This window comes from Branchiostoma lanceolatum, chromosome 5 (genome assembly GCF_035083965.1).
Source record: "Branchiostoma lanceolatum isolate klBraLanc5 chromosome 5, klBraLanc5.hap2, whole genome shotgun sequence".
In the NCBI taxonomy this organism is placed as follows: domain Eukaryota; kingdom Metazoa; phylum Chordata; class Leptocardii; order Amphioxiformes; family Branchiostomatidae; genus Branchiostoma; species Branchiostoma lanceolatum.
Window position 1 is genome coordinate 3,924,718 of NC_089726.1, and position 27,569 is coordinate 3,952,286.

The following is a 27,569-nucleotide window of genomic DNA, read 5'->3' on the forward strand; positions in this document are numbered from 1 at the left end:
ATTGAACTATAAGACGATTTTATTGTTGGAAACACAAGAAGAATTTCTACTTTTCTTTTACACCGATGACAATCAATGAAACGAAGTTGAGGTTTTCAAAAGCATACAGATAACATGCTTAATTACCAAGTAATACTCATCATCATCATCATCTTATCTCGTACATCATCGTACCACGTACATGTAAGATGCCCAAATCGGACCTGAAATCATGTCATGACGAAGAGTTCATGTTATCATCCATACAGAAGAGCACAGGCTTTGGTATAACTCATATTGCCGACATTTACAAGCATGCATATGATGATGCATGTTGAACGAACAGTATCTTATGTACACCGGACAGCCCAGGTGGGCTCAGTTATAATACGATGTTCTTGGGGGATGCCCATGAGCCGCCTGTGGAGGCATGCTGGAGGAGGGAGCACTACTAACAGACGGCATCCCGCCGGGGACCGGGCCCTGAGGTACGGGGGCAGGGCCTCGAGGGGGCGGGCCAGCAAGTGGCCAGGCTGCCCTCGGACTGTGTCCACCCGGCTGGGCAAAGGGAGGGCTTATCGCGGACTCATCGTATGGCCTCCCGTGCGAGTCATACCCAGGCCCGCGGACAACAGGAGGTCCCGAGTGGACTGGCTGGCCGACGTGTCCGTGGGGTGGGGGTGCGGAGTACGGGATCGGTACGGCCCCCGAGTGGGGCACTGCCGGGGCGGACCCCTGGTGGATGGGCCTGTACATGGTCCCCTGGTTGTGGGGAGTCTGGGTTGAAGACGGGGCCTGCTTGGCTAGATCCTCGCTGTCGTCCTTGATGGGGACTGTGATGAGGTTGCTGCTGCGGCTGCTGGTTACTGGCATGTAGGACTGAGACACCGGGTTGGGGAGAGAGTCCGAGGACGGGGGGTAGCGGTGGTGCTCAGGCGGAGGGGGTGGTGGAGGAGGGGGTAGGTGGTCCGGGTGGGGAGGGCCTGTGGCGGCATGCCCCGCGAGTGGGTCCTGATAGTGCTGAGGAGGGGGAATGGGGTGAGGAGGGGGTGGGGGTTCGTGCATCCTGTCGTCGTGGGGGTGCCCGGGAGGGGGGATGCTGTGGTGCGGAGGCATCCTGCTGTAGTCTGCCGGTGGGGGCTGTAGCGGAGCCCCGTGCGTCATGGCCATCCCCTGGGGTACGGGCTGGGGAGGAGGGGGTGGGGGCGGCGGCGCGTACTGGTCCCCTGGGACGGGTCTGTACACGGCAGTGGTCTGGTCCTGGGAGGTGGGGTAGGGCTGGTAGGTGGTCGGGTACGTCTGGTGCGGGGTCGGCTCGGCGGCCCGTTTGTGGCGGTGGTTGATGTGAGCCTGGAGTGAAAAGGTTTGAAAAAAGTCACCACCAAGGTACAATTTATTTCTTTTAAATGACAAGTGGAAGCAGAGATGTCCCTGAGGCTCAACTGGTTCCAATTAGTTGGTAACTGGGAGACCCGGTTTTTTGGAAGGGACATAATATGTAGATCCCGTATTCCAGGAGGTGGAAGTTTAAGGGAAAAGGCAAGAAACTTCTCCCTGTAAAAACATATGCTGCTACTGAAACAGCAAGGAAACTTGCTGCCCTACTAGTATGTGCCACTTGTACGAACGAACAAGTGGAAGTAGACCTCACCTGCAGGTCCCGTTGAGACAGGTAAGTCCTCCTGCACCCCTTGTTGCCATGCCTACCATCACCAAACACACACATGAACACGGCGCCTCGTGGACACTGCTCGATACGCTGTACGGGGTCTCCACATCTTACACAGGAAACACAGCGGGAATAAGGAACAAACAAAAATAAACCCTAAAACTATATCCTTATGTAATACAATATTGTATTAGAAGTTAGGATGTTAAGTTTTATTCTATACTTCTACTTTGTGTTATGTTTTGAATTCTTGACACACTTGGTACCATGTACAATTGCCGTGCAATAAAGTTCTTCTATCTCAGTTTTCCTCTTTTCCTTTACAAATTATTACAATGAAACTGCAACAATGCAACACTCTACATACAACATGGCTCTCTGTATCTATTCTTAGTACAAGAAATGCTTCGTTTCTCCAGAGTGTACATGAGGTATAATTATAACATCCATGCTTACCTTAAGCAGTTTTTATCCGTCCTCTTGGAGCAATCAAAACAAAATACATGCTTGCAGGGTATCTGGAAGTAAGAAAACAGAGACACACTATGAACAAAATGCCTTCAGTTCACAACTAATAATGTAGCACAAATTCATCAATACAGCGGCAAAAATTGAACAGACATAGATTGCTGATCCAATCCTACAGGATCATGTCCCTAGTCAATATCTATGAAAAGTAGAATGGGCAAAAGGTGAGTCTTACCATCCTGCCGTACAGGTTGACTGGACAGACACACTTCTCACACAGGTGAAGCATCGTGTCGTTGATCTTCTTCCCGATCAGGTTCAACTGCAGACAGAATAATCAACAGTTTATATTAGTACAGGTACACAAAAAAGATGTTTTATACAGATTTCTCACTTGTATAACCAATGGAGACACTCAGACCAATGGAGAAAGAAAGTCAACTTACTAAAATACATTTATGAACTACATTTACATGTATAAGTGCCAGTGATTACACAGGTATGTAATTATACTTATCTATAGGAACTTCTACTTCAAGAAATATTTTCATCGCAAGTATGAATTACTGTGTAGTGTTGATAAGATTTTACAATTAGAAATTGGTAAAATAAAATGTTGATTTAATTTTATATTCCCTACCTTGACGTCCCATTTCATGGGGCCGTGGTGTTTCTCAGAGGTCGATCCCCTGTCATCTGTGGAGGAAAGGAGAGAGAATATTTAGCTGTGTATTTCATCGACTTATATCAAAAGCACCGTTTTCAGTTTTGGCTAAGATACTAGTAATAACCTTTGTGACAGTGTTCATCTATCATCTTTGATGAGGAGCTTCATCATAGTTGTAATATGACATTCAGACATGTAGCCACCTGTGAGCCTGCACAAGAAGTGGAGAAGGCCCTTAAAATCTTCATCAGCAAAGCCAAGCCAAGAATAAGACCTTCAGACATGTAGTATGAATGATGTACCTCTGGTGCTGGCAGTCCTCTTGCTGTGGTGGCTGCTGAGTTTGAGAGGAATGGCTCTCCGTACTCCGTCCCCGTGTCCCCCCCTCTCCACCAACTCTCCCTCCAGCTCCAGGTTGCCTAAGGACAAGGAGGATCAAAATGTCACTCATAAACAATACTAGTACACGGCCATCCCTAGCCGTGGCGACTCTTTAATCGGGTATATTTTGCTGTATGTCTAAAGACTCTTTTAAGTACATTCTTGTGAGGGTAATGTAAAAGAGTCTTTAGACATACAGCAAAATATACCCGATTAAAGAGTCGCCACGGCTAGGCCATCCCCTACTGTTTAATGAATATCTCCTAAAAATGAACGTTCACATATGGTATCTCATGACAATATTGCTCACATTTTATTCCGTGTCTGCAAAAATTGAATATGAACATAACGGAATTATTTCTATACTGGTCATGATGTCAAAAACTAAAATGTATCCTTCATTACATAATGGAACATCGCCCAGTAGTCTACAACCACAAAGTATTAGACTGCCCTCACAAGCCTAGAATCATGATCCAGTAAAGGGATGAGCGGCCTAAATTGGAATATGACCTTCCTACCTGGCCGAAAGGATCTACTCTACTCATAATCTCGTTACTCTGTAAGTACTGTGTGACAAGATGATCTTCTGGGTATACACATGTACGTAGGATCTGGGCTATTACTCTTACGATGCGCTGGAAAATATTGCTTAAAATGAAACAGCTGTACTCAAACAGTGTTCTCGTGGTATTTCCTGAAATACAGACGATCGTGGTGGTGTCAAATGTGCACAGAGATAATCATATTCATATCAACGCCCACAAGGAAAAAGCAAAAGTGAACTTCAAACGTCTGGAACGTTCATAGGCGCTAGGCTAGGCCACATCCTTTACAGTTTAAACGATTACAGAACGGTGCCAGTGCGTCGTAGACTTATTTCCTAAGCTGTGGCAACCACAGAAGTGTCAATCTTACTCTAACATGACAGAAAAACAGCCCACTTTCTGTAAGAGGACAGAATTTCCTACAAAACCACCCCTTCCCCCATCTCACCTCTCCGTTCGCCCTCCATCTTGAAACGTGACGTCAGAACATGGGGTTGGCGGGACATTCAAAAAGATTACATTTTTCGAGTTATTCTTCTTCAAACAGGCTTAAAACTTTTAAATTATTCTGTGTGTGAAAAGAGTAACATTTTCTTTGCCAAGAATGTGTGTGTATCCGGCGGAACGTGTTGGGAGGTTTGCAAGGGGCAGAGGTCACCATCATCAATATCCAAGATGGCGGACGACGGATAGGTGTTACGCGCCGATTTGAGGCACAAGACATGGTCACGTAAAAACTCAATAGTTCTCGCACGAAAGGCCAAATCACGTATATAGATGTGTCCTCGTAATGTCAAGACGTTCCTCAAGCCCCTGCAATAAAGCTGGGTATCTAAACTTCTCCAAGAAGCAAGATTTCTCGAGTTAAAGATGACCCATTTTCGAAGGTTTTCCCTATGGTTTAAGTATTACACTCCGGACCAAGAACGCACCACATGGGGGTTTCGCGGCATGCGGTTTGAGGGCGACACTCCACTGTTTCCGGGTCACACTCAGCGTGACGGCAGAATACTGGCAAGATAAAGCAAAAGAAATGTTTCGTGTTGATTCTGATGACAGTTGACTGTGTTCGGGCGGGAAGCGCGCAAGGAGGCGGCCCACTGTAGTACACGTTTTAAAGTAACGTTAACTCTAAAATGAAAACTTTTCGTTTGACACCTGTGCCTATATGGGTATACACACGCCCTTGAGAAAGCAAGGTTGAAATTGGGTCAATGAAATGACCCAATTCTAAAAGGAAAACTTTTCGCCCTACGTCCGTGCCTATATGGGTGTACACACGCCCTTGAGAAGGCGAGGTTGAAATTGGGTCAATGGAATATTTAATGACCCAATTCTAAAAGGAAAACTTTCCGTCCTACGTCCGTGCCTACATTGTTGTACACACGACCTTGAGAAAGCAAGGTTGAAATTGGGTCAATGAAATGACCCAATTCTAAAAGGAAAATTTTTTCGTCCTACGTCCGTGCCTACATGGGTGTAACGTTACACACGCCCTTGAGAAGGCGAGGTTGACATTGGGTCAATGGAATGACCCAATTCTAAAATGAAAACTTTTCCGTTTGACGTCCGTGCCTATATGTGTGTACAAATGACCTTGGGAAGCCAAGGTTGAAATTGGGTCAATGGAATGAACCAATTCTAAAAGGAAAACTATTCTGTTTGACGTCCGTACCTATATGGGTGTATACACGCCCTTGACAAAGTAAGGTTGAAAATTGGGTCAATGGAATGACCCAATTCTAAAATGAAAACTTTTCCGTTTGACGTCCGTGCCTATGTTGGTGTACACACGCCCTTGAGAAGGCGAGGTTGAAATTGGGTCAATGGAATATTTAATGACCCGATTCTAAAAGGAAAACTTTCCGTCCTACGTCCGTGCCTACATTGTTGTACACACGACCTTGAGAAAGCAAGGTTGAAATTGGATCAATGAAATGACCCAATTCTAAAAGGAAAACTTTTTCGTCCTACGTCCGTGCCTACATGGGTGTAACGTTACACACGCCCTTGAGAAGGCGAGGTTGACATTGGGTCAATGGAATGACCCAATTCTAAAATGAAAACTTTTCCGTTTGATGTCCTGGCCTATATGGGTGTACAAATGACCTTGGGAAGCCAAGGTTGAAATTGGGTCAATGGAATAACCCAATTCTAAAAGGAAAACTATTCTGTTTGACGTCCGTACCTATATGGGTGTACACACGCCCTTGACAAAGCAAGGTTGAAAATTGGGTCAATGAAATGACCCAATTCTAAAAGGAAAACTTTCCGACCTACGTCCGTGCCTATATGGGTGTACACACGCCCTTGAGAAGGCGAGGTTGATATTTTGTCAATGGAATAATTAATGACCCAATTCTAAAAGGAAAACTTTCCGTCCTACGTCCGTGCCTACATTGTTGTACACACGCCCTTGAGAATGAAGGTTGAAAATTGGGTCAATGAAATGACCCAATTCTAAAATGAAAACTATTCTGTTTTACGTCCGTGCCTATATGGGTGTACACACGCCCTTGAGAAGCGAAGGTTGAAATTGGGTCAATGGAAAGACCCAATTCTAAAATAAAGTACTTTTCCGTTTGACGTCCGTGCCTATATTGGAGTACAGATGCCCTTGAGAAGCCAAGGTTGACATTGGGTCAATGGAATGACCCAATTCTATAATCAAAGACTTTTCAGTTCGACGTCCGTGCCTATATGGGAGTACACACGGCCCTGAGAAGCCAAGGTTGAAATTGGGTCAATGGAATGACCCAATTCTAAAATGAAAACTTTTCCGTTTGACGTCCGTGCCTATATGGGAGTACACACGGCCCTGAGAAGCCAAGGTTGAAATTGGGTCAATGGAATGACCCAATTCTAAAATGAAAACTTTTACTTTGACGCCCGTGCCTATATGGGTATACACACGCCCTTAAGCCGGCGTCAATATTCATGCGAGCGTCGGCCGAATTCGTAGATCGCCCAAAGCTCGCCGAATTTCAAAATCGCCCGAGCATACTTGGATCAATTTGATTTCTAAAAATCGACCGAAGCCCGCATAATCGACAGAACGTCGGCCGTCCTTCGGCCGAAAATACCCATTTGAAGCTTGCCGACACGTCGGCCGAGCTGAATTCTTGATTTGTGACGGGGGTTTAAGAAGGCAAGGTTGACATTGCGTCAATAGAACGAGGGCATTGTATATAATGTCCTAACACTCTTTCTAGTTTACACTGTTTTCAGCTCTTATACCCTGAAAATCATAGCTAAGAGCGTTCCTTAAGAACGTTTAGAATTGCATTATTAAGCGGGTTCTATCCGCTAACTTAAGACGGGAAACTCTTGTTTGGAAAAGTTTGTAAGTTCTATTCCATACGTGTGAGTTTTCATTGTTAGGAACTTACGGTCGTACACTGTAAGGACGGAATGTTTTTTGCACTCTTAGTGGCTTTTGTGTAATTTATACCCATATAACCTACTTTCCAAGCAGAGGTCGTGGGGGAAGATTGACTTTTTTTATCATATGCCTCGTTGGTTATACACCCACTTAGGACGGACAATTCTTTTATGTCCGAACTGTGGCGATCCTTTGAAGCGGTTTCAACTTTGCACTCTTAAGGGATTGTTTCTATATACTGGTCCAATTTCAACCTTGCATTCTAAAGGGCGTGTTCATACCCCTACAGGCACGGACGTAGGACGGAAAAGTATTCATTTTAGAATTGGGTCATTCCATTGACCCAATTTCAACCTTGCCTTCTCAAGGGCGTGTGTACACCAATATAAGCACGGACGTCAAACGGAAAGTCTTTTATTTAAGAATTGGGTCATTCCATTGACCCAATGTCAACCTTGGCTTCTCAAGGGCGTGTGTACACCAACATAGGCACGGACGTAGGACGGAAAAGTTTTTATTATAGAATTGGGTCATTCCATTGACCCAATGTCAACCTTGCCTTCTCAAGGGCGTGTGTACACCAACATAGGCACGGACGTAGGACGGAAAAGTTTTCATTTTAGAATTGGGTCATTCCATTGACCCAATGTCAACCTTGGCTTCTCAAGGGCGTGTGTACACTCATATAGGTACGGACGTCAAACGGAAAAGTTTTAATTTTAGAATTGGGTCATTCCATTGACCCAATGTCAACCTCGCCTTCTCAAGGGCGTGTGTACACTCATATAGGCACGGACGTAGGACGGAAAAGTTTAAGTTTTAGAGTTGGGTCATTCCATTGACTCAATTTCAACCTTGCCTTCTCAAGGGCGTGTGTACACCAGCATAGGCACGGCGTAGGACAGAAAAGTCTTTGATTATAGAATGGGTCATTCCATTGACCCAATGTCAACCTTGGGTTCTCAAGGGCGTGTGTACACCAACATAGGCACGGCGTAGGACAGAAAAGTCTTTGATTATAGAATTGGGTAATTCCATAGACCTAATGTCAACCTTGGCTTCTCAGGGGCGAGTGTACACCAACATAGGCACGGACGTAGGACGGAAAGTTTTCATTATAGAATTTTGGGTCATTCCATTGACCCAATTTCAACCTTGCCTTTTCAAGGGCGTGTGTACACTCATATAGGCACGGACGTCGAACGGAAAAAGTTTTCAGTATAGAATATTGGGTCATTCCATTGACCCAATGTCAACCTTGCCTTTTCAAGGCCGTGTGTACACCCATACAGGTACGGACGTCGAACTGAAAAGTTTATATTATAGAATTGGGTCATTCCATTGACCCAATTTCAACCTCGGCTTCTCAGGGGCGTGTGTACACCCATATAGACACGGACGTCAAACGGAAAAGTACTTCATGTTATTATTGGGTCATTCCATTGACCCAATGTCAACCTTGTCTTCTCAAGGGCGTGTGTACACCCATATAGGCACGGACGTAGGACGGAAAAGTTTTCATTATAGAATTGGGTCATTCCATTGACCCAATTTCAACCTTGGCTTCTCAGGGGCGTGTGTACACCCATATAGACACGGACGTCAAACGGAAAAGTACTTCATGTTATTATTGGGTCATTCCATTGACCCAATGTCAACCTTGTCTTCTCAAGGGCGTGTGTACACCCATATAGGCACGGACGTAGGACGGAAAAGTTTTCATTATAGAATTGGGTCATTCCATTGACCCAATGTCAACCTTGTCTTCTCAAGGGCGTGTGTACACCCATATAGGCACGGACGTCTATCGGAAAAGTTTTTATTTTAGAATTTGGTCATTCAATTGACCCAATGTCAACCTTGGCTTGTCAAGGGCGTGTGTACACCCATATAGACACGGACGTCAAACGGAGAAGTACTTCATTTTAGAATTGGGTCATTCCATTGACCCAATTTCAACCTTGTCTTCTCAAGGGCGTGTGTACACCAACATAGGCACGGACGTAGGACGGAAAAGTTTTCATTATAGAATTGGGTCATTCCATTGACCCAATGTCAACCTTGTCTTCTCAAGGGCGTGTGTACACCCATATAGGCACGGGCGTCAAATAGAAAAGTTTTCATTTTAGAATTGGGTCATTCCATTGACCCAATTTCAACCTTGCCCTCTCAAGGGCGTGTGTACACCAACATAGGCACGGACGTAGGACGGAAAGTTTTCATTATAGAATTTTGGGTCATTCCATTGACCCAATTTCAACCTTGCCTTTTCAAGGGCGTGTGTACACTCATATAGGCACGGACGTCGAACGGAAAAAGTTTTCAGTATAGAATATTGGGTCATTCCATTGACCCAATGTCAACCTTGCCTTTTCAAGGCCGTGTGTACACCCATACAGGCACGGACGTCGAACTGAAAAGTTTTCATTATAGAATTGGGTCATTCCATTGACCCAATTTCAACCTTGGCTTCTCAGGGGCGTGTGTACACCCATATAGACACGGACGTCAAACGGAAAAGTACTTCATGTTATTATTGTTAATTGGGTCATTTCATTGACCCAATGTCAACCTTGTCTTCTCAAGGGCGTGTGTACACCCATATAGGCACGGACGTAGGACGGAAAAGTTTTCATTATAGAATTGGGTCATTCCATTGACCCAATGTCAACCTTGTCTTCTCAAGGGCGTGTGTACACCCATATAGGCACGGACGTCAATCGGAGAAGTACTTCATTTTAGAATTGGGTCATTCCATTGACCCAGTTTCAACCTTGCCCTCTCAAGGGCGTGTGTACACCAACATAGGCACGGACGTAGGACGGAAAAGTTTTCATTATAGAATTGGGTCATTCCATTGACCCAATTTCAACCTTGTCTTCTCAAGGGCGTGTGTACACCCATAAAGGGAAAGGGCGTCGAATGGAAAAGTTTTCATTTTAGAATTGGGTCATTCCATTGACCCAATATCAACCTTGCCTTCTCAAGGGCGTGTGTACACCAACATAGGCACGGACGTCAAACGGAAAAGTTTTCATTATAGAATTGGGTCATTCCATTGACCCAATGTCAACCTTGCCTTTTCAAGGGTGTGTGTACATCCATATAGGCACGGACGTCAAACGGAATGTTTTCATTTTAGAATTGGGTCATTCTATTGACCCAATTTCAACGTTGCCCTCTCAAGGGCGTGTGTACACCAACATAGGCACGGACGTCAAACGGAAAAGTTTTCATTATAGAATTGGGTCATTCCATTGACCCAATGTCAACCTTGCCTTTTCAAGGGTGTGTGTACATCCATATAGGCACGGACGTCGAACGGAAAAGTTTTCCTTTTTTAGAATTGGGTCATTCCATTGACCCAATTTCAACCTTGGCTTCTCAATGTAGTGTGTACACCCATATAGGTACAGACGTAGGACGGAAAAGTTTTGATTTTAGAATTCCATTGACCCAATGTCAACCTTGTCTTCTCAAGGGCGTGTGTACACCCATATAGGCACGGGCGTCGAATGGAAAAGTTTTCATTATAGAATTGGGTCGTTCCATTGACCCAATGTCAACCTTGTCTTCTCAAGGGCGTGTGTACACCCATATAGGCACGGACGTCAATCGGAGAAGTACTTCATTTTAGAATTGGGTCATTCCATTGACCCAGTTTCAACCTTGCCCTCTCAAGGGCGTGTGTACACCAACATAGGCACGGACGTAGGACGGAAAAGTTTTCATTATAGAATTGGGTCATTCCATTGACCCAATGTCAACCTTGTCTTCTCAAGGGCGTGTGTACACCCATATAGGCACGGGCGTCGAATGGAAAAGTTTTTATTTTAGAATTGGGTCATTCCATTGACCCAATATCAACCTTGCCTTCTCAAGGGCGTGTGTACACCAACATAGGCACGGACGTCAAACGGAAAAGTTTTCATTATAGAATTGGGTCATTCCATTGACCCAATGTCAACCTTGCCTTTTCAAGGGTGTGTGTACATCCATATAGGCACGGACGTCAAACGGAATGTTTTCATTTTAGAATTGGGTCATTCTATTGACCCAATTTCAACGTTGCCCTCTCAAGGGCGTGTGTACACCAACATAGGCACGGACGTCAAACGGAAAAGTTTTCATTATAGAATTGGGTCATTCCATTGACCCAATGTCAACCTTGCCTTTTCAAGGGTGTGTGTACATCCATATAGGCACGGACGTCGAACGGAAAAGTTTTCCTTTTTTAGAATTGGGTCATTCCATTGACCCAATTTCAACTTTGGCTTCTCAATGTAGTGTGTACACCCATATAGGTACGGACGTAGGACGGAAAAGTTTTGATTTTAGAATTCCATTGACCCAATGTCAACCTTGGCTTCTCAAGGTCGTGTGTACACCCATATAGGCACGGGCGCCAAACGTAAAAGTTTTAATTTTAGAATTGGGTCTGCTTTCATGAAGGTTGCCTCCAGAGTGCCGAAGCCACCGTCTTCTTTGGGCTTCTCCAACTTTTCCCGGAACTCAGCACTCTTAGTATGTCTCAACTGCTTCTGAGCATATACAAGCTTACCGCAGCGAGCACAGACACTTTTGGTGACGTATGCCCGGTAGGTGTCGTCTGTTCCGTACTGGGCGCCCAGTAAGGATCAGTAAGGAGCCGGTTAATTTGCACTGCATGACAAATTCTAAAATAAGAAAAGTATTCTAACATATCTTTGGATAGAACGTGAAGATTGACCACACTTCCGCGTTCGGCCGCAAGCCCTTCTGCTACGACCCGGAAGTAAATTACGCCTGATAATGCTGAAACGGTAGCACGGAAACCCCCATGCAGTGCGAAATCTACGACAGAATTTAACACAAGAAGGCTCATTTGGGGCCAACTTTGAGTGTGCAAGTCTCGTTCGAAAATCATATTTGGATCTCCAAGTGTATCGCAGGAGCTTGGACAGCTTCTTGACATTACGGGGACACATTTATATGCATGATTTGGCCTTTCGTGCGAGATCTATTGAGTTTTTACGCGACCATGTCTTGTGCCTCAAATCGGCGCGTAACATAGAAAATCCCAGACGTCGAGAAATTTCGCTGTAATTTTTTTACACAGTCGACTTTGGGGGCATTTTCTTTGACATTGGAACACAGAGAGTACTCCCGCGTGGTGTTAGGCGCTGTTTAGATGGCTCTATGAACCATCGGTCGCAGGACGTCGCCAGAAAACGCAAGCGCTCGCCAGTAGTGACAGACGGAGAAAGCATGACGGTTTTGCGCCATCCCTCGAACAAAGGCGCGAGCTCGCCGGACGAGGAAAACGAAGCTCCCAGCGGAGAGCCAGGGCTCATCAACGGGGAAGGAGCGGTGAAGAAGCTACGGGGAGGAGCAGAGGGTACCACGGAACCGTCCGCAGAAGCAGGTAGGTGGTATTTGTGCGTACGCGCACGTGTTTGAGACTCGCCGGTCGGCTATCTGGGACGAGCTTTCTTTGTTTTTGTTGGCTCGCGCGCGGGTCGTACGGAATGTGGGAGGGGGGTGCGCCTGGGTCTGTATATGGGTCGGGGTCACGGCTGCTGGCTACGTCAGTCTGACAGGTCGACTGAATAGTGTTGGACTAGAAGGGAACATTGGCTTTCAGACTAATTGTATCGTAACATGGTTGTTCACTGTAGGACTTTTGTACATTTAAAGTACGGCGCTGACTCATGTGCCCCACTTCCGGGGCTAGAAAGTCTGGAAATCATGTCGACTCATCATCCATGTTCTTTGTTCCAACTTTCGGAGCAGGAGATAGTAAGCAACACTTGAAATACTTCCACTATTTAGCAGCATTTTGAATATTGTTTTATTACACGAAAATAGGGTTGCATACCAAAACAAAATATTTTTCAGATACAGATACAAGTACAGGTGTAGCAGTTTAGGTACAGGTCCGGACCTGAACCTGGACCCAGATAAGTTTGGTCAGTCAAACAGGTAGCCAACTGTCATTTTAGTGACACGTTGTCGTCTTTTCATCCTTTTTTTATTATTTTGTTACACGAAAGGGATAATCGAAAATTCAGTACAGATTTTATTTATTCACATAACTTTTCTACTTTACCTTTAAAAACTTTATACTTGTACGGTGTACCACTACACAAACGTTTTTGTTTTTTTATATCAAAATGAAAAAAATGTTAGAAACGCACGAATAAGTAGCATTTGTAGTCTTACATATAATTATGATACTGTTATTTATACTAAAGATAAAGATACTCAACTCTTTGTTTTGATAATCCTTGCCATCCCCCAACAGCTGGGGGTAGTGATGTGGAGTTGCAGCCAATTGTTCCTAAGTGGTCACAAGATGGGAAGACAGTGACCATCACCCTGCCTGTCTGCAATGTCAGAACATCTGAGGTAAACCTGACCATTGATGGGCAGGACGTTACCTTAAATTTGCCAGGTGAGACATTTAATGTCCTAAGTAAGTATTGCATGCATACCTGGAGGAATGGACCAGCAAGTGTTGTCCCACAAAATGCTAAAACTGTGAACATGATTTTCTTCAAGTTCCTTGAAGACAGGTTTGACCAAAGTTGAACTTCCTACAAATTCTCATTCTGGTGTGTCCTAAAACTGTAGATACACTGTACATGTACATGCAACACTTAAAGTTAGAGTGGCGTTGTGTGGCGCAGGTGTAGTGTAGAACGCGCGGCTGTCAAACAATGGGACCCGGGATACCAAGAGACATGTCCGAACTTGCGCCCCGACGTTGTACCCTTGGGAAAGGCACTTAACACGACTTTCCTCACTTCACTCAAGTGTAAATGAGTACCTAGCTCACCTAGGGTTAGGGACGTCCCTCGGATAGGAAGTTAAATGGAGGTCCCGTGTTTGGGGAGAGCCACACCCCGCGCACGTTAAAGAACCCACCACACCTTTCGAAAAAGAGTAGGGGCATGCCCCGGTGTGCGATGGTCCAAATCTTACAGTCTGGTCTGGGATGACATCTTAAAAAGGTGATAGTTCACCTGTTATGTCAATCCTTCCACAAAATGTGGTAAATCAAAATAAATAAATAAATAAAAAGGATAAACAAAAGGGACTTAACAACATCTGTGAATAGTAGCTTTATCATTAATGAAAGAGATTAGTTTTATATAGATAAATGTTTTAACACAATATACGTTTCCAAATTTGCCATCCCGGTTAGTTTATGGTTTCATGGCCACTTTGAATCAAAGTTTGATAGTCAATACTGGTTCGAGTATTGAAGGGAACAAAAACAAACCTGGATGGATGGTTCCCAAACTATGTAGGCCAGGAAGTTAACATAACACTGCTAAAATGAGTGCTAACTAGGGGTGGGTACCGGTACCATGTACCGGTACAAAACCGGTATTTCTTAATGGACCGGTCCAAAAAAACCGGTCCGTATAAAATCAGTGGACCGGCCTATGGACCGATTAGAAAATTCATAGTACCAGGCGGCCACATAACTGGTCTAAGAAAATACAAAACAGCAGATTTAACTTCGTTTTCGAAGACGTTAGCTGTGAATCATACCTAGAAACACTTAAAGGATTAGTAAACAGACAGCGAGAAGAGTATAATTATAATTTTGAGACAAAGTGCAAACCTAAGAAATTATATCGTTCCAGACATGACGTTTGGAGACTTTTGCGTGTGTCTCGCTCTCCAAAATATGATGTACTGCGACACTACTATAATCAGGTACAGGTACAGGTCCGGACCTGGACCTGACCCTCTGAACCTGGACCTGAACCGGACCTGAATTTTATGTACCGGTACCCACCCCTAGTGCTAACATGTTGAATGATGTCTGTTCCTAGATGGGCGTTCGTGGAGCTGCAGCTTGCATGCAGCAGTAGAATCAGCTGATCCCATGGTCATCTGCACAGACGAGCTCATGGCCATCACCCTCAGCAAGCAGGAGAAGTACAAGAAGTGGCCTGCCTTAACAGCAAAGGTAAAGTTCTAGTTAAGGAAGTTCCAAACATTGTTGGTTCATAATGTTACTATGCTTGGTCAATCATGTACATGTAGTGCAACTTCTGTGTTTAGCTTCTGGCAATCAGTGGCATTTTTATATTTGTTTTTTTTTCTTCTTGTTACATTGCATCCTTCTATTTTCTGATGGCTGTTATTTTCTTAGCATTTGGTTCTGGCAATCTGTGGTATTTGATGCTATGTTTTCTTCTTCTTTTTCTTCTTCTTACATTTGATCCTGCTATTTTCTGATGGCTGTTGTTTTCTTACATCCTAGAACTTGCAGTTTGCTACAAATCAAAACGCTGCTTGGAGCCTGCTGCAGTGGCAATATTATATTTGATTGCACAGGAATTCTCAAGATATAGCATGTAAAAAGGTTTCTATATGTTGAACAATTTTCTCACACAACAAAATCTTACATGCTGTCTTGTTTCATTCACTAGGATCCACCACCAGAGGCAGACTCTAACCATGTGGGTGAGAACCATGCTTCAGACAATATGGAGGTGTCAGATGGAACAAACCATGTTGGAGAGGAGGGTAGGGACAGCCCTACCAAACTAGGTGTTGAGGAATCAGAAGGTACATGTAACTGAAAATGTGACATCACTCTTGACTGCGGTAGCATTTGAACAATGACATACACATGTGGCCGTGCTTCTGATATACATTTCCCCGGCCTATACATGTACAACATTCCAGAATACTGCAAATATCATCCTAAAAAGGGGGGGTATAGGGTTGAGCAAGGCGCACACAATACTGCAACTTCATTCACAAAACTTTATTGAACATGTAGTGCATATTTCAACAGAGTACCATGTATGTTTATGCACCTGTCTCCCGTCCAGGTCCAGGTGTGGAATTTGTGCACCTGCAGCAGCTTAGACACGACTGGTTCGAGCGCGGGTCCGACCTGATGTGCCTCTATGTATTCACCAAGGAGGTCTGCAAGGACACGCTAGACATCCAGTTCTCGGACCAGGCTCTGACCGTCAACTTCCAGACCGGGGACAGCAAGTTCCTGGCCCTGCACGAGGGCACCACCACCCGCACCATCTTCTGCTGGAGCATCAGGCTGTTCTATCGTATCGTGCCGGACGAGTGCGTCTATCGCGTGGGACAGTCCACGCTGGACATCACGCTGAAGAAGGCGGATGTCCGGAGGTGGACGAGACTAGAGGCTTTGTCGAACACAAGTTCAGGTGGGCAAAGAATAGCTATAATAGGTTTGGATACCAGGCTAGACGAACCTTGCAGTGGCTGGTATTATCACACTAGGCTTTTAGCTAGCATGTATAGATTGTTGAACACAAGTTCAGGTGGGCAAGGTACACGATGTTACTCAAGTTAGCAATGCAAAAGTCATTGAAAAACATGTTACATGTCAAATAATTGTGGGTTTGCTTCACATACAGCAACGTTTAGTTATCTTTATCTATTATACCACATACATGTATATCAATCTTTCCTGTTTTCAATTACTGTTGGTGTTTTACATGTTTTGGCAGCATATTCAAATTTCTTGTTGTTTCTCCCCAGGACCGTCAGCCAGTGGTGTGTCTAACTGGAAGCCCCTGTCGGCTGCTGGATCCGTGTCTCAAGAAGCTGTCAGTCAGCCTGCAGTCACCAAGAAACCACCTCCACCACCGCCTGCACCTCCTCCTACTAAACTTAGCCAGGTAAGAAACCCCCCCACCTCCGCCTGCGCCTCCACCTACTAAACTTAGCCAGGTGAGAAACTGACTCCACTACATGTACCTACTAAACTTAGCCATGTAAAACCCAACACTAATATAAAGAAGAGTAGGGGTGACCCGGTGTGCTTGGCTAAAATTATAAACCATTGCAAGGCCATGTCGCACTGCTACATGTAGCTGGAAACTGTAAGAGCAGAGTTCATTTTTATTTATTTAGGGGAGCCAAGTCTAAGTACTCATACAAATTTTACGGAATTCATACATGTACGATCCTTACTATAAGTAAAACTTGTGTGAATTCCGTGAAATTCGTATGTTTGTTTGATTAGAAGGTGATTGTATGACTTCAGCAAGATTTGTATTATACCCCTATTCATTATGATGAGACTCCTGCTGGTAACAACATTGTGCATCTTCTGTCCACAGAAGCCGACCTGCCTGGTCCCCCCTGTTACCCACGGGTCCTGGGGCTCAGCAGGAGACATGGAGCAGACGTGTGAGCCGGGGTTCACCGGACTGGATAACCTGGGCAACACATGCTTCATGAACGCAACCTTACAGGCACTGGCCAACACCAGGGAGCTCAGGGACTTCTGTCAGAGTAGGTTGCTCATCAGTATCTTCCTCATAACACATCTTATTAGTTATAGGAACTCTAAGACTTGGTGCACTGTAGCTGTGAACCTTTGATAAGTCATTTACAGGAACTGGTGAACACCAGGGAGCTCAGGGACTTCTGTCAGAGTAGGTTTAAGACTTGCACCCATCACTCTTGTATGCTGTATACAATGTAATAACAATGTACATTAGAATTTGGTGAACTTTGATTGGCCAAGCCACCAGGGCCCTATGCTCCTTGGTCTGAAAAAAAAGAAAAATGCATTGCACTTGTGCTTATTCAAGCATAAACACTGAAAAAGCCACACCAGGAAAACATGTTTTAGTGTACTGTGTAGGCTTGAATAAAGTGTGTCTAACCATGCACCATTTCTAAAGATGTGGCAGAAGTGTGTAGGGTTGACCTAAGGTTGCTCACTGCAATTGCCATCACCACAACCTACTACTTGTTATATACTGAGGATTTCTGTTAGGAATACATGTACTTTTGTCCTGTATCTTATATCCTCATTTCTGGCTGACAAATATTGATAATTGTAGCAATTGCAATACACAGTAATACTGTATCATTGTACTGAATAAACAACTGTCTTTGTCTCTTCCTTTCACAGGTAATAAATTCAAGGATGACTTGAACACAGAAAACGTGCTTGGCTCTGGAGGGAAGCTGGCCATAGCCTTTGCCTGCGTCCTTCGCACGTTGTGGTCGGGCACGCGGACGTCGTACGCCCCCTCTCGCCTCAAGAGCATCATCGCGACCAAGGCGCACCAGTTCACGGGTTTCGCCCAGCACGATGCCCAGGAGTTTCTTGCGTTTCTGTTAGATGGCCTACACGAGGACCTGAACAGGATCCAGGTAAAGGGGAACACCATTTCTCAAAAGTGCAGTTTTTGCTGAAATACGCACCTTGACAGTCTATCTGGTTAAAGATGTAAAAATTTGGTAAATTCTTTAATATCAATCCCCCCCCCCTGTACCCCCTGAAGTTTGTTCCATGACTATGTATAAAGAAACGCTAGTAAACATATTTAAATTAATGCCTTAAAATGTGTACTCTGATGTCAGCATACACAAGAGTGAATATCTGAACCCCAAAGCTATTCTCCACACAAATATAGACTATTCCAAAATGTCACCATTGCAAAAATGGACTATTCCCAATCACAACATGTAAAAAGGGGTTAGTGTCCAATGATTCAATGATTGCCCAAATTTTGTGATTTCTTTGCTTTAAGAATAAATAAGATAGACCATTTCATATCTACTTGAAATGTGTATTTTACAAAGTTGGTATTAATACCCCCCTAATCCAGGACAAGCCGTACACTTCCACCGTGGAGTCCGACGGGCGACCGGACTGGGAAGTCGCGGACGACGCGTGGCGCGTCTACATGAAGAGGAACGACTCGTTCATGGTGGACCTCTTCCACGGACAGTTCAAGTCCACCCTCGTCTGCCCCGCCTGCTCCAAAGTCTCTGTAACCTTCGACCCATTCGCCTACCTCTCAGTCCCGTTACCCAAGAAACAGAGAACGCTGTCGGTGTACTTCCAGTCCCGGGACCCGGCCAACAAGCCTGTGCTGTTTTCGGTGCCGCTGGCGGTCGATGCTGCTGTAGAGGACTTGAAGTTAGCCATAGCTAGGCGGACGGACACGAAGGCGCAGAACCTGCGGGTGTTCGAGGTGTACAAGAGCGGGATCCACTTCTGGTACAACCGGGGCGACACGCTGAGTAACGTGCAGGCCAACGACCACATCATGGTGTGTGAGGTGCTCGATCAACAGCAGGTCAGTCTGGGAGAGATGTAGGGTTTTGCTGTTGCTTCTTTGGTATTTTTTTATGACCCTATATGCAAAGTTTCAATTCTTTGAATAGCGAGGTGCTAGATCAACAACAGGTCAGTCTGGGAGAAATGTAGGGTCTTGTGTGCTGTTGCTTGGAAATTATTTTTAGCCTTTTTGTAGTAGAAACTTTAAAAATCCAACCTACCCCACTATGTGTACATGCTCAACGTGTGATGTACATCTAATTGTAAATAATTTTTTGGACACTTCATGGCACAACTAAAGGACATTACATTAAAAAAAGAAACTTTAAACAGTATCTCCAAGTGCTGTAGCCTTCAGCACAATTAGCTATATAACGATAATGTTGATTTTTTAAAATCTATTACATTTCCTACAACATGATACTAGTATGTTACCCAACATTGTTTTGTATAATCCACCCCAGGCAGGAGAGGCTGTGTACGAGGTAGCTGTTCTCCAGCGCTGTCTGCAGCCGCTGAACCGATCCCCCATCACGCGCTGCACCAGCTGTCAGAAGATCAGTCCGGACGGCTCCAACATGAAGAGATGCACCAAGTGCTTCAAGGCTGGATACTGCAACCAGTGAGTCAGCAGACCTGATGGAAAAACTTCTCGTTAGAGTATTGCTTGCGTTTAATTGCTGTTCTATTGTGATGGTTGGCTTGACAGATAAGTCCACTTCATGAACCTAATGCTGATCTTTATGGCTCTTTAAGAACATCATTTTGATGGTTCATTTTCATTTTGTCTGTCAAATTTATAATTCTATACTTGGTACTTTTCAGGAATTAAGATTCTACCCTGCCATATATGTACATGTGTAAAACTTGACAGTCGTTACTACTCCTAGACACTCTTTGTAAAACAAACCTGTTTTTTGATAATTGTTGAACTACAACCTGTAGTACAAACTATATTAGAAATCCTACGTATGTCTGCCTTATCTGTGAAATACTTGAATGTGATGACATGATAATGATGTGTTTGTCTCCAGACAATGTCAGAAGAAGCACTGGCCGACCCACAAGTCGATCTGTAAGTACAGCCCTGAGCCCATCGGCTGTCCCTTCATCATCAGCCTGCCCCAGTCTCAGGCCACCTTCACCAGGCTCTGTCAGATGTTAGAGGCCTTTGCTAGGTATGGTAGACTTTTTTTCCTGTTGTTTAAAGTAACCAAATGAAGGAAACCACTTTGTAAATTTAGTATTTGTGCACACAAAATAAATCCTTGAATTGCATTTTATTGGAAGTTTGTTTGATGCAGCTGGATGTTGTTTTTATTTGTATGCTTTTTTTAAGTCTTCATTTTTATCAGTGAAAACCATATGAATAGATGAACATGAAAACACTTGGTTTCTGTGCATGTATGTACATTTTTTTAAAAGGTAAAAGACAGTGTACTATTTGTATATAATGTTTATATTATCACATGTACATGAACCTAGTGTTAACTTTTGTTAAGTGATTGAACAGTGGAGCATAGTCTCTCAGTCTTGTTGTAATACAAAATTATACTCCTTGTCTTAAAATTTAATCATTTCTTCTCCCAGATACTCGGTGGATGTCTTCCAGCCTCCGATACAGAAGAACACGCCTGCTTCAAGCTCAGAGTCTTCTGCACCATCTGAGGAGCCCGCAGCCTCCCCAGTCAACCAGGAGGACACGCCCGGCAACCAACCACAGCCAATCACTGAGGAGGAGGAGCAGAGAGTGGAGGAGAAAGGTACTGATGCTGACTACTTTTGAGAAAAATATTTTGACCACTTTAAAGCTTGTTAGCTAGGAGATAGTTTGTTCAGACCCTAAGTAGTGCCCAGTGGCACATAGGGCAGCAAGTTTCCTTTCGCTGTTTCAGTAGCAGGGTATATTTCTACACGGAGGGTTTGCTGACCCTTCCCCTAACGTACTTGAGGTACCTCCTCAAACACTGAACCCCTATTTTATGTCCCTTCCAACTGAAAGATAAGGTGTCCTGACCCAGGATTGAACTGAAGTCATCTCCTATCTTATATCAGATGCATCAGAGAGTGGGGAAGCCACCACGCCGAGGGAAGGGGAGCCTAAGATGGCGGTGGTGCACGGTCATTGTGAATCTTTTTAGCCATTGTAAAAATCTAATGCAACTTAGTATGACTTGTACTGCCAAATTTGAAGAAATACATCTTGTATCTTGAATCAGATGCATCAGAGAGTGGGGAAGCCACCACGCCGAGGGAGGGGGAGCCTAAGATGGCAGTGGTGCACGGCCATTGTGAATCTTTTAGCCATTGTAAAAATCTAATGCAACTTAGTATGACTTGTACTGCCAAATTTGAAGAAATACATCTTGTATCTTGAATCAGATGCATCAGAGAGTGAGGAAGCCACCACGCCGAGGGAAGGGGAGCCTAAGATGGCAGTGGTGCACGGCCAGCAGCAGGACCCCCCACCCGAGAGGGACATCCTGCCGTTCTTCCTCAAGCCTTGCAACGAGAGGGGTCAGGGCAAGGTCGGGCCGGATGGGGAGCGGCTTCAGGATCAAGGTAGGAACTTATTTTTGACCAACAAGCTGTCTTTCAAGCCTTTTTAGGCTTTTACCAGCTGTCTTTTTGGATAGCTGTGCAATGGAAAGTCTCACAAACAGGAAGTTTGGTTTGAGAAATAATGTAGTCACATTTAAGTTCGTGAGGACTTAATTTCGTGGTAGGTAGAGAATGAAGTGTTCGCTGTTTTAAGTTCGCAGTTGAATCGAAGGGTCGGTAAGCAGAAGACGGAAGAAGCATTTTCGCTGTGGTTTTAAGTTTGCAGTGAAGAGGTAACCGAAAAAAACAACAACATAAAACCACTCCGAAAGTTTTAAGTAATTTTGTGAAAATGTTACTTCAAGTTTCATATCGGCTAGTTTCAAGGCCTAGTGATGCATTCATATTGACTTGCTACTTGGATTAAACAAGACATGATGTTGTTGTCTCAGGAAACGTCCCCCTGGACCTATCAGACCTGACGTACCTGGCCATGGACTGGAGGAACCATGAGAAGTCTAAGAACTACGTCCTGGTGCAGTCCAAACTACTGGTATGATATGTTTTCCTTAAAATCCATTGTCTTGCACAGATATTGTACTTTTTACAAATCCACTTGAAGATTTATTAAAAGCACTAAATACAACTCAGTGATAAACTGCATGTGTTTTAGATGAATTTAGAATTCAAGTGCACATTGATAAAATACGGTGGCCAAATGCAATTTGTCATTGTTTTAAACGTCTTGTGCCATTATTTTTTCAGGAGTATGAAGAGGATGAAAGCGTCCACTCCACACCTACCTCAGGTAAGTTGCTGATATGTAGTCAAACCAACCACCTGGCACAGCCAACCACCTCCAGTCATAAGCTACAGGAAAATAATTCTTTCCAATTCTACATAGTTAAGGCCCTATTGTCTGTAGTGACCACCCCCCTCACCAACCATATTGCCACAGACCTTTAGAGTGCTTGTTGAGACTATGTTTGGCTGTACTGCTGCAGGTATTGTTGTAAGAGAATTGGCAACGATGAATATAGGATGCCATTTGCACAAATACTGTAATGGAATAATGTAGTGACAAACATTGAGTGTTTTTTAATCAATTGTGTTCTTATCATAGATGGCCCCATCACCCTGCAGCAGTGTCTACAGCTGTTCACAGAGCCGGAGACACTCGCCCCTGAGGAGGCATGGTGAGTTAACAACGGTGGTTCAAGATTCATGTTTAAGGAATTTTACGCTAGATATGAGAGTTTTGATGCCACTGGTTGTATGTTTGTACACTTGTAAACCATACACCCATTTTGAACTCAAACACTAATTTTGAATTGAGTTAACTAACCTGTCCTCATTAGAATATACCAATGTTTCTTCTTTCCTCTGCCAGACTCCCAGGTAGTGTTCTGGCTGTAATGTTTTACTTAAGTCTTACATGTACATTTTTTCTCTCTTCGTCTCTCCCAGGTACTGTAAGCAGCATTGTGAGGCCACTAAACAGATGTCCCTGTGTAATGTTGTATTAACATGTACAAAATGTACATTGTCTCTCTCCCTATCTCCCAGGTACTGTCCCGGGTGTAAGCAGCATTGTGAGGCAACTAAACAGATGTCCCTGTGTAATGTTGTATTAAAATGTATAAAATGTACGTTGTCTCTCTCCCTATCTCCCAGGTACTGCCCCGGCTGTAATGTTTTACTTACATGTACATTTTCCCTCTCCCCATGTCTCCCAGGTACTGCCCCGGCTGTAAGCAGCATCTTGAGGCCACTAAGCAGATGTCCCTGTGTAATGTTGTATTTACATGACATTGTACCTTGTTCCTTTCCCCATGTCTCCCAGGTACTGTCCTGGCTGTAATGTTTTATTTACATGTACATTTTCCCTCTCCCTATCTCCCAGGTACTGCCCCGGCTGTAAGCAGCACCGTGAGGCAACTAAACAGATGTCCCTGTGGCGCCTGCCTCACACTCTCATCATCCAGCTGAAACGCTTCTCCTTCAGAAACCTCATCTGGAGAGACAAGATCACCAAGATGGTCCAGTTTCCTCTCACGTAAGTGTAGCAGTCTTCTCTTAACTTTCTCCCTGGTTTTATCACCAAATTTGTATTAATCAAGGGATTAGGCAGCAAGACAAAGGTTAAGAATAAAATTGAATGGAGCCATCTCTAAAAGAAATTACCTGCAAGGAAAGAGTTTTGGCAAGTTCCCTTTAAGATGAACAAAAGTAGAGTTGCTTAGTAGTAATTAGTACATGTTTGTGTGAGTCCACATTGTCCAATAGCTTTATCATATGTATACCAACAGATGGGTAAGAAAGGATATTGTTGTCAGTGTCCATTGAAAATGTGAGTTGCTTGGAAGATGTCACTTTGGCTAAATAGCGAACCTTAGACTGATTGTGGACCATGGCCCTCCGTATTCCTAAAGTGAGTCCTGTGAACTTAAGATGGACTCACTCTGGGAGGAGAGCTTAATGACCATGACTGAACTGCTCCACCCTTGGACTCACTTGAGACCCATCAGAGCTGTCACCCAGCTCCCAAGCCCAGAGTCTGGCCAGGGATTTCCCTTGTGGGTAGCTGGAGTTGTGTCTGCATTAGTTATGCCAGATTTACCGTGTAATTGAGATCACCAGCTCCAGCCACATAGGCTGTTTACACCATGATTGATGGTTCAGTGCATTGTATTCTTCCAAAACTCACAAACACCAGTTGTTGTTTTTTACAGCGGTGAATTTCTTACCACTTATTACATTGTCGTACATGTACTGTACCTAACTAACTAAGTTTTAGTTTCCAAGTTACACAATCTCTCCCTGTCAGTGGGATGACCTCTGGGAGGGCTGCTTTCTTAATCGATAATCAGGCTGTCTATCAATCACCATGGTCTATCTGCTGTCCTCATCAGGTCAAGTGCAACATCTACATGTATGTCCCCCTGAAGACAAACTATAATGGATACTTGACAGTGGCACAGTACTATCATTGCAAGTCTCTGACTCAGTCCTTGTGAATATTAACTAATGCAGACACAACTCCAGCTACCCACAAGGGAACTCCCTGGCCAGACTCTGGGCTTGGGAGCTGGGTGACAAAAAATGTTTGTGGTGTTCAAATCTATATCACTTTCATGTGTACCAGCAATTCACAGTTGAATCAGTGCAGTAACAATAATTATGGCTCTACAAAGAGTGAGGCACTATATACAAATGTACTAGCAAGGAGGTTGATACTAGTAAAGCCTTTGTTCCAACATGTAGTTCATTCTGCAACAGAAATCTGCAGACTTGAGAACAAATTGAACATAAAAAATGGAATTGCATGGAACCAGCCTGCCATCTGTAGTTTTGTCTTCAGACTTGGGCCATGCATGTCTAATTGATTGATACCCATGATGAACCACTGAGATACACAGTTTTCTGTCTGTATGCTGGGTCAGCTTCCAGCTATGGTGATAAGTGACCTGGACTCACTGATGACTGAACGTTGACACACTCTAGACTTGGGCCTTGGGGGAGAAGTGAGCTATCATGCATGTCTAATTGATTTATACCCATGATGAACCCCTGAGGTAGGCAGTTTCCTATATCTGTGTGCTGGGTCTGCTTCCAGCTATGGTGATTAATGACCCTGGACTCACTGATGACTGAAGATTGACTCACTATCCGAATTGGTGTGAAGGACTCACTCTAGACCATGGTCCACCAAATTTCACGCTAAAAGTGCTCAGATAGGGCAAAAGGGGTAGACTTAATCCGGGATTAAGTCCCCCTCTGGCCATACTAAGTTCACTTTCAGCCCACCGTGCTTCCACTATAAGACAAAGGTTTGGAAGGGTAATAAATTAAAGAAGAATTGTCTTTTATTCTGCATGCTTACTACTTTTAAAGGAGTCATGTCTGCTCCATAACAAATTACCTTCAAAACATCTTTATGTGTAACGTAATTGAAGTCCAGAACACAAATTTTACGGTTTTCCTACTTGCTTGATATTCTGTACACTTGATGTGTCTTTGCATCCCCAGGGGTTTGGACATGTCAGGCTACTGTGGCTCTGATATCGGACCGGGAGAGGCCCCGCCCATCTATGACCTGTACGCAACGGTTGACCACCATGGTGGGCTGCTGGGCGGACATTACACGGCCTATGCTCAGCTGCCTGATGCCTCAGGAAGTTCCAATGCCATTGGTGAGTCTGTTTTTTTGCCATAACGTGCTGTAGTGAACAATAGCCATGAATAGAGATGATTACTATGATATATACCCGCTTTAAGCTATACACAGTTCTCCAGTTCAGTTTCTTATCGGTGGTTCACAGGTGCCACATTTTCTTGCATTATAAGTCTTAAAAGCTTGGAGGCCACTTTCGCTGATGTCTCTGACCACACTGCCTGGCAGGACTTAGAGTTACTTCAATAAATGAAGAAAGGACAGGGTAAAAAGTGTTTTGGTTGGGTTGGGTTGGGTGCTACATGTATGTATAAGATTAGGACTCCAAATATGACCTCAAAGAGTTTGATTGAAAATCTATAACAATTGTTTTCCTCTTTCTGGCTGCGATAGGCTGGCGTCTGTTTGACGACAGCCACGTTCGCGCGGTGCACGAGACGGAAGTGATGAGGCCGTCAGCGTACCTTCTGTTCTACCGGCTCCGAGGGGCAGACGTCCACGCCAGCGCTCCAGAGAAACCGCTCAACTCCAACAACAAGGCAGAGGGGGAGGAAACATCTCCTCAGGTATGTGGAGAGGACTTTGATGAGTGTGCCATGGTCTAATCTTTTTAGCCTCTACCAGGCTTTACAGGTTGCTGAAAAAATTAGTCTATTTGCCAACACAATGAAGCCGGAAATTTTGGTAGTCCTAGCGTACGTCGTTTGGCAGTTATACGATGTCAAAGTTGGCGCGGGCACTTTTAGCCCCCCCAGTCTAGATAGGGTTAAGGCAATTATGCAGATTTTGAAGACCAGGAGTTGGGCACACCGCTCCTGACTAGTTTTCTGTGTTTTGTTGTCCTTTATATCTTACTTTTTGCTCCTGTCCAGTGATTGTCTCGAAATGTGACTTAAGCATATCTATGATTGATAACAGATATTCTGTGCCAAAAGCCTGCCGTTTTATGTTATCCAGGATGGCCCAGAAGACCAGGAGATGGGCACGCCCCAGTCGGCCTCCAGCAGCAGCAACGAGGTGCAGGACAGCATCAGCGATGACGACGAGGAAGTTCCGATCTACGAGAGACCGCTACAGTGTACAGACCTGGATGAGGTAGACTAGTAGATGTCCACTGTGTTTTGCTAATGCAATGGACTAGGCGCCTGTAAAATAATATTTCATTTCCTGTCAGACATAAATTTAGACTGGGAATGACTGGGAACTGGGAGAATCTAATTGTATTTCAACTTTTTGCTAAGTGTACAATTACCAATCTACGAGAAATCTTTTCAGTGTACCAACGTGGACGAAGTAGACTTCTGGTTGTCCACTGTGTTCTGCTAATGCAGTGGACTAGGTGCCTGTAAAGTATTGTTACATTTCAGTAGTACTGTGTACCTAATACCTGGACCTGTAAAATTGTTAACGTTCAGGTCTGGACCTTGCAACATGTACAATACCAATCTACGAGAAATTCTTACAGTGTACAGACCTGGCCGAGGTACAAATGTAGACTAGGCACCTCTGAAGTATTGCTACATTTCCAGTTGGACTGTGTACCTAGTACCTGTACCTGTAAAATTGTTTAGGTTCAGATCCGGACCTGAATCAGTGACTGTCTGGTGTACCTGTACCTGTGCCCTCTTGCTGTGTACGGTACAGATACATGAGAAACCCTTACAGTGAACAGACCTGAATGAGGTAG

The 27,569-nt window shown here is 44.3% G+C and overlaps 2 protein-coding genes across 2 annotated transcripts; one reads left to right on the top strand and one right to left on the bottom strand.

Moving 5' to 3' along the window:
- Position 1: 1 nt before the first annotated feature.
- LOC136434489 (E3 ubiquitin-protein ligase Hakai-like) lies at positions 2 to 4,230 on the bottom strand. The gene is made up of 7 exons (XM_066427309.1): positions 4,161 to 4,230; positions 3,086 to 3,202; positions 2,757 to 2,812; positions 2,352 to 2,438; positions 2,105 to 2,166; positions 1,631 to 1,757; positions 2 to 1,329 (listed from the first exon to the last, which is right to left on the bottom strand). Exons 1-7 carry the CDS (start codon positions 4,216 to 4,218, stop codon positions 358 to 360), a joined length of 1,479 nt encoding a protein of 492 aa, XP_066283406.1. The 5' UTR covers positions 4,219 to 4,230; the 3' UTR covers positions 2 to 357.
- Positions 4,231 to 4,330: 100 nt separating this feature from the next.
- Positions 4,331 to 27,269, top strand: LOC136434491 (ubiquitin carboxyl-terminal hydrolase 19-like). Its single transcript, XM_066427311.1, has 21 exons — positions 4,331 to 4,405; positions 12,148 to 12,498; positions 13,378 to 13,527; positions 14,921 to 15,057; positions 15,524 to 15,662; positions 15,932 to 16,285; positions 16,623 to 16,762; positions 17,207 to 17,381; positions 18,010 to 18,254; positions 18,713 to 19,186; positions 19,632 to 19,789; positions 20,202 to 20,345; positions 20,758 to 20,930; positions 21,550 to 21,729; positions 22,161 to 22,261; positions 22,474 to 22,516; positions 22,832 to 22,904; positions 23,612 to 23,764; positions 25,738 to 25,901; positions 26,276 to 26,448; positions 26,840 to 27,269. Exons 2-21 carry the CDS (start codon positions 12,273 to 12,275, stop codon positions 26,984 to 26,986), a joined length of 3,549 nt encoding a protein of 1,182 aa, XP_066283408.1. The 5' UTR covers positions 4,331 to 4,405; positions 12,148 to 12,272; the 3' UTR covers positions 26,987 to 27,269.
- Positions 27,270 to 27,569: the final 300 nt, after the last annotated feature.

What these genes read in the sequence shown, in the direction of transcription:
- LOC136434489 (XM_066427309.1), bottom strand. Translation starts at nt 4,218, where the DNA reads ATGTCCCGCCAACCCCATGTTCTGACGTCACGTTTCAAGATGGAGGGC. An exon ending in CCATGAAATGGGACGTCAAG is followed by an intron (nt 2,439 to 2,756) that starts GTAGGGAATATA and finishes TTCTGTCTGCAG; the next exon opens with TTGAACCTGATCGGGAAGAA. An exon ending in TGTCTCAACGGGACCTGCAG is followed by an intron (nt 1,330 to 1,630) that starts GTGAGGTCTACT and finishes TTTTCACTCCAG; the next exon opens with GCTCACATCAACCACCGCCA.
- LOC136434491 (XM_066427311.1), top strand. Translation starts at nt 12,273, where the DNA reads ATGAACCATCGGTCGCAGGACGTCGCCAGAAAACGCAAGCGCTCGCCA. An exon ending in AGGTGTTGAGGAATCAGAAG is followed by an intron (nt 15,663 to 15,931) that starts GTACATGTAACT and finishes TCTCCCGTCCAG; the next exon opens with GTCCAGGTGTGGAATTTGTG. An exon ending in GGGAGGAAACATCTCCTCAG is followed by an intron (nt 26,449 to 26,839) that starts GTATGTGGAGAG and finishes TATGTTATCCAG; the next exon opens with GATGGCCCAGAAGACCAGGA.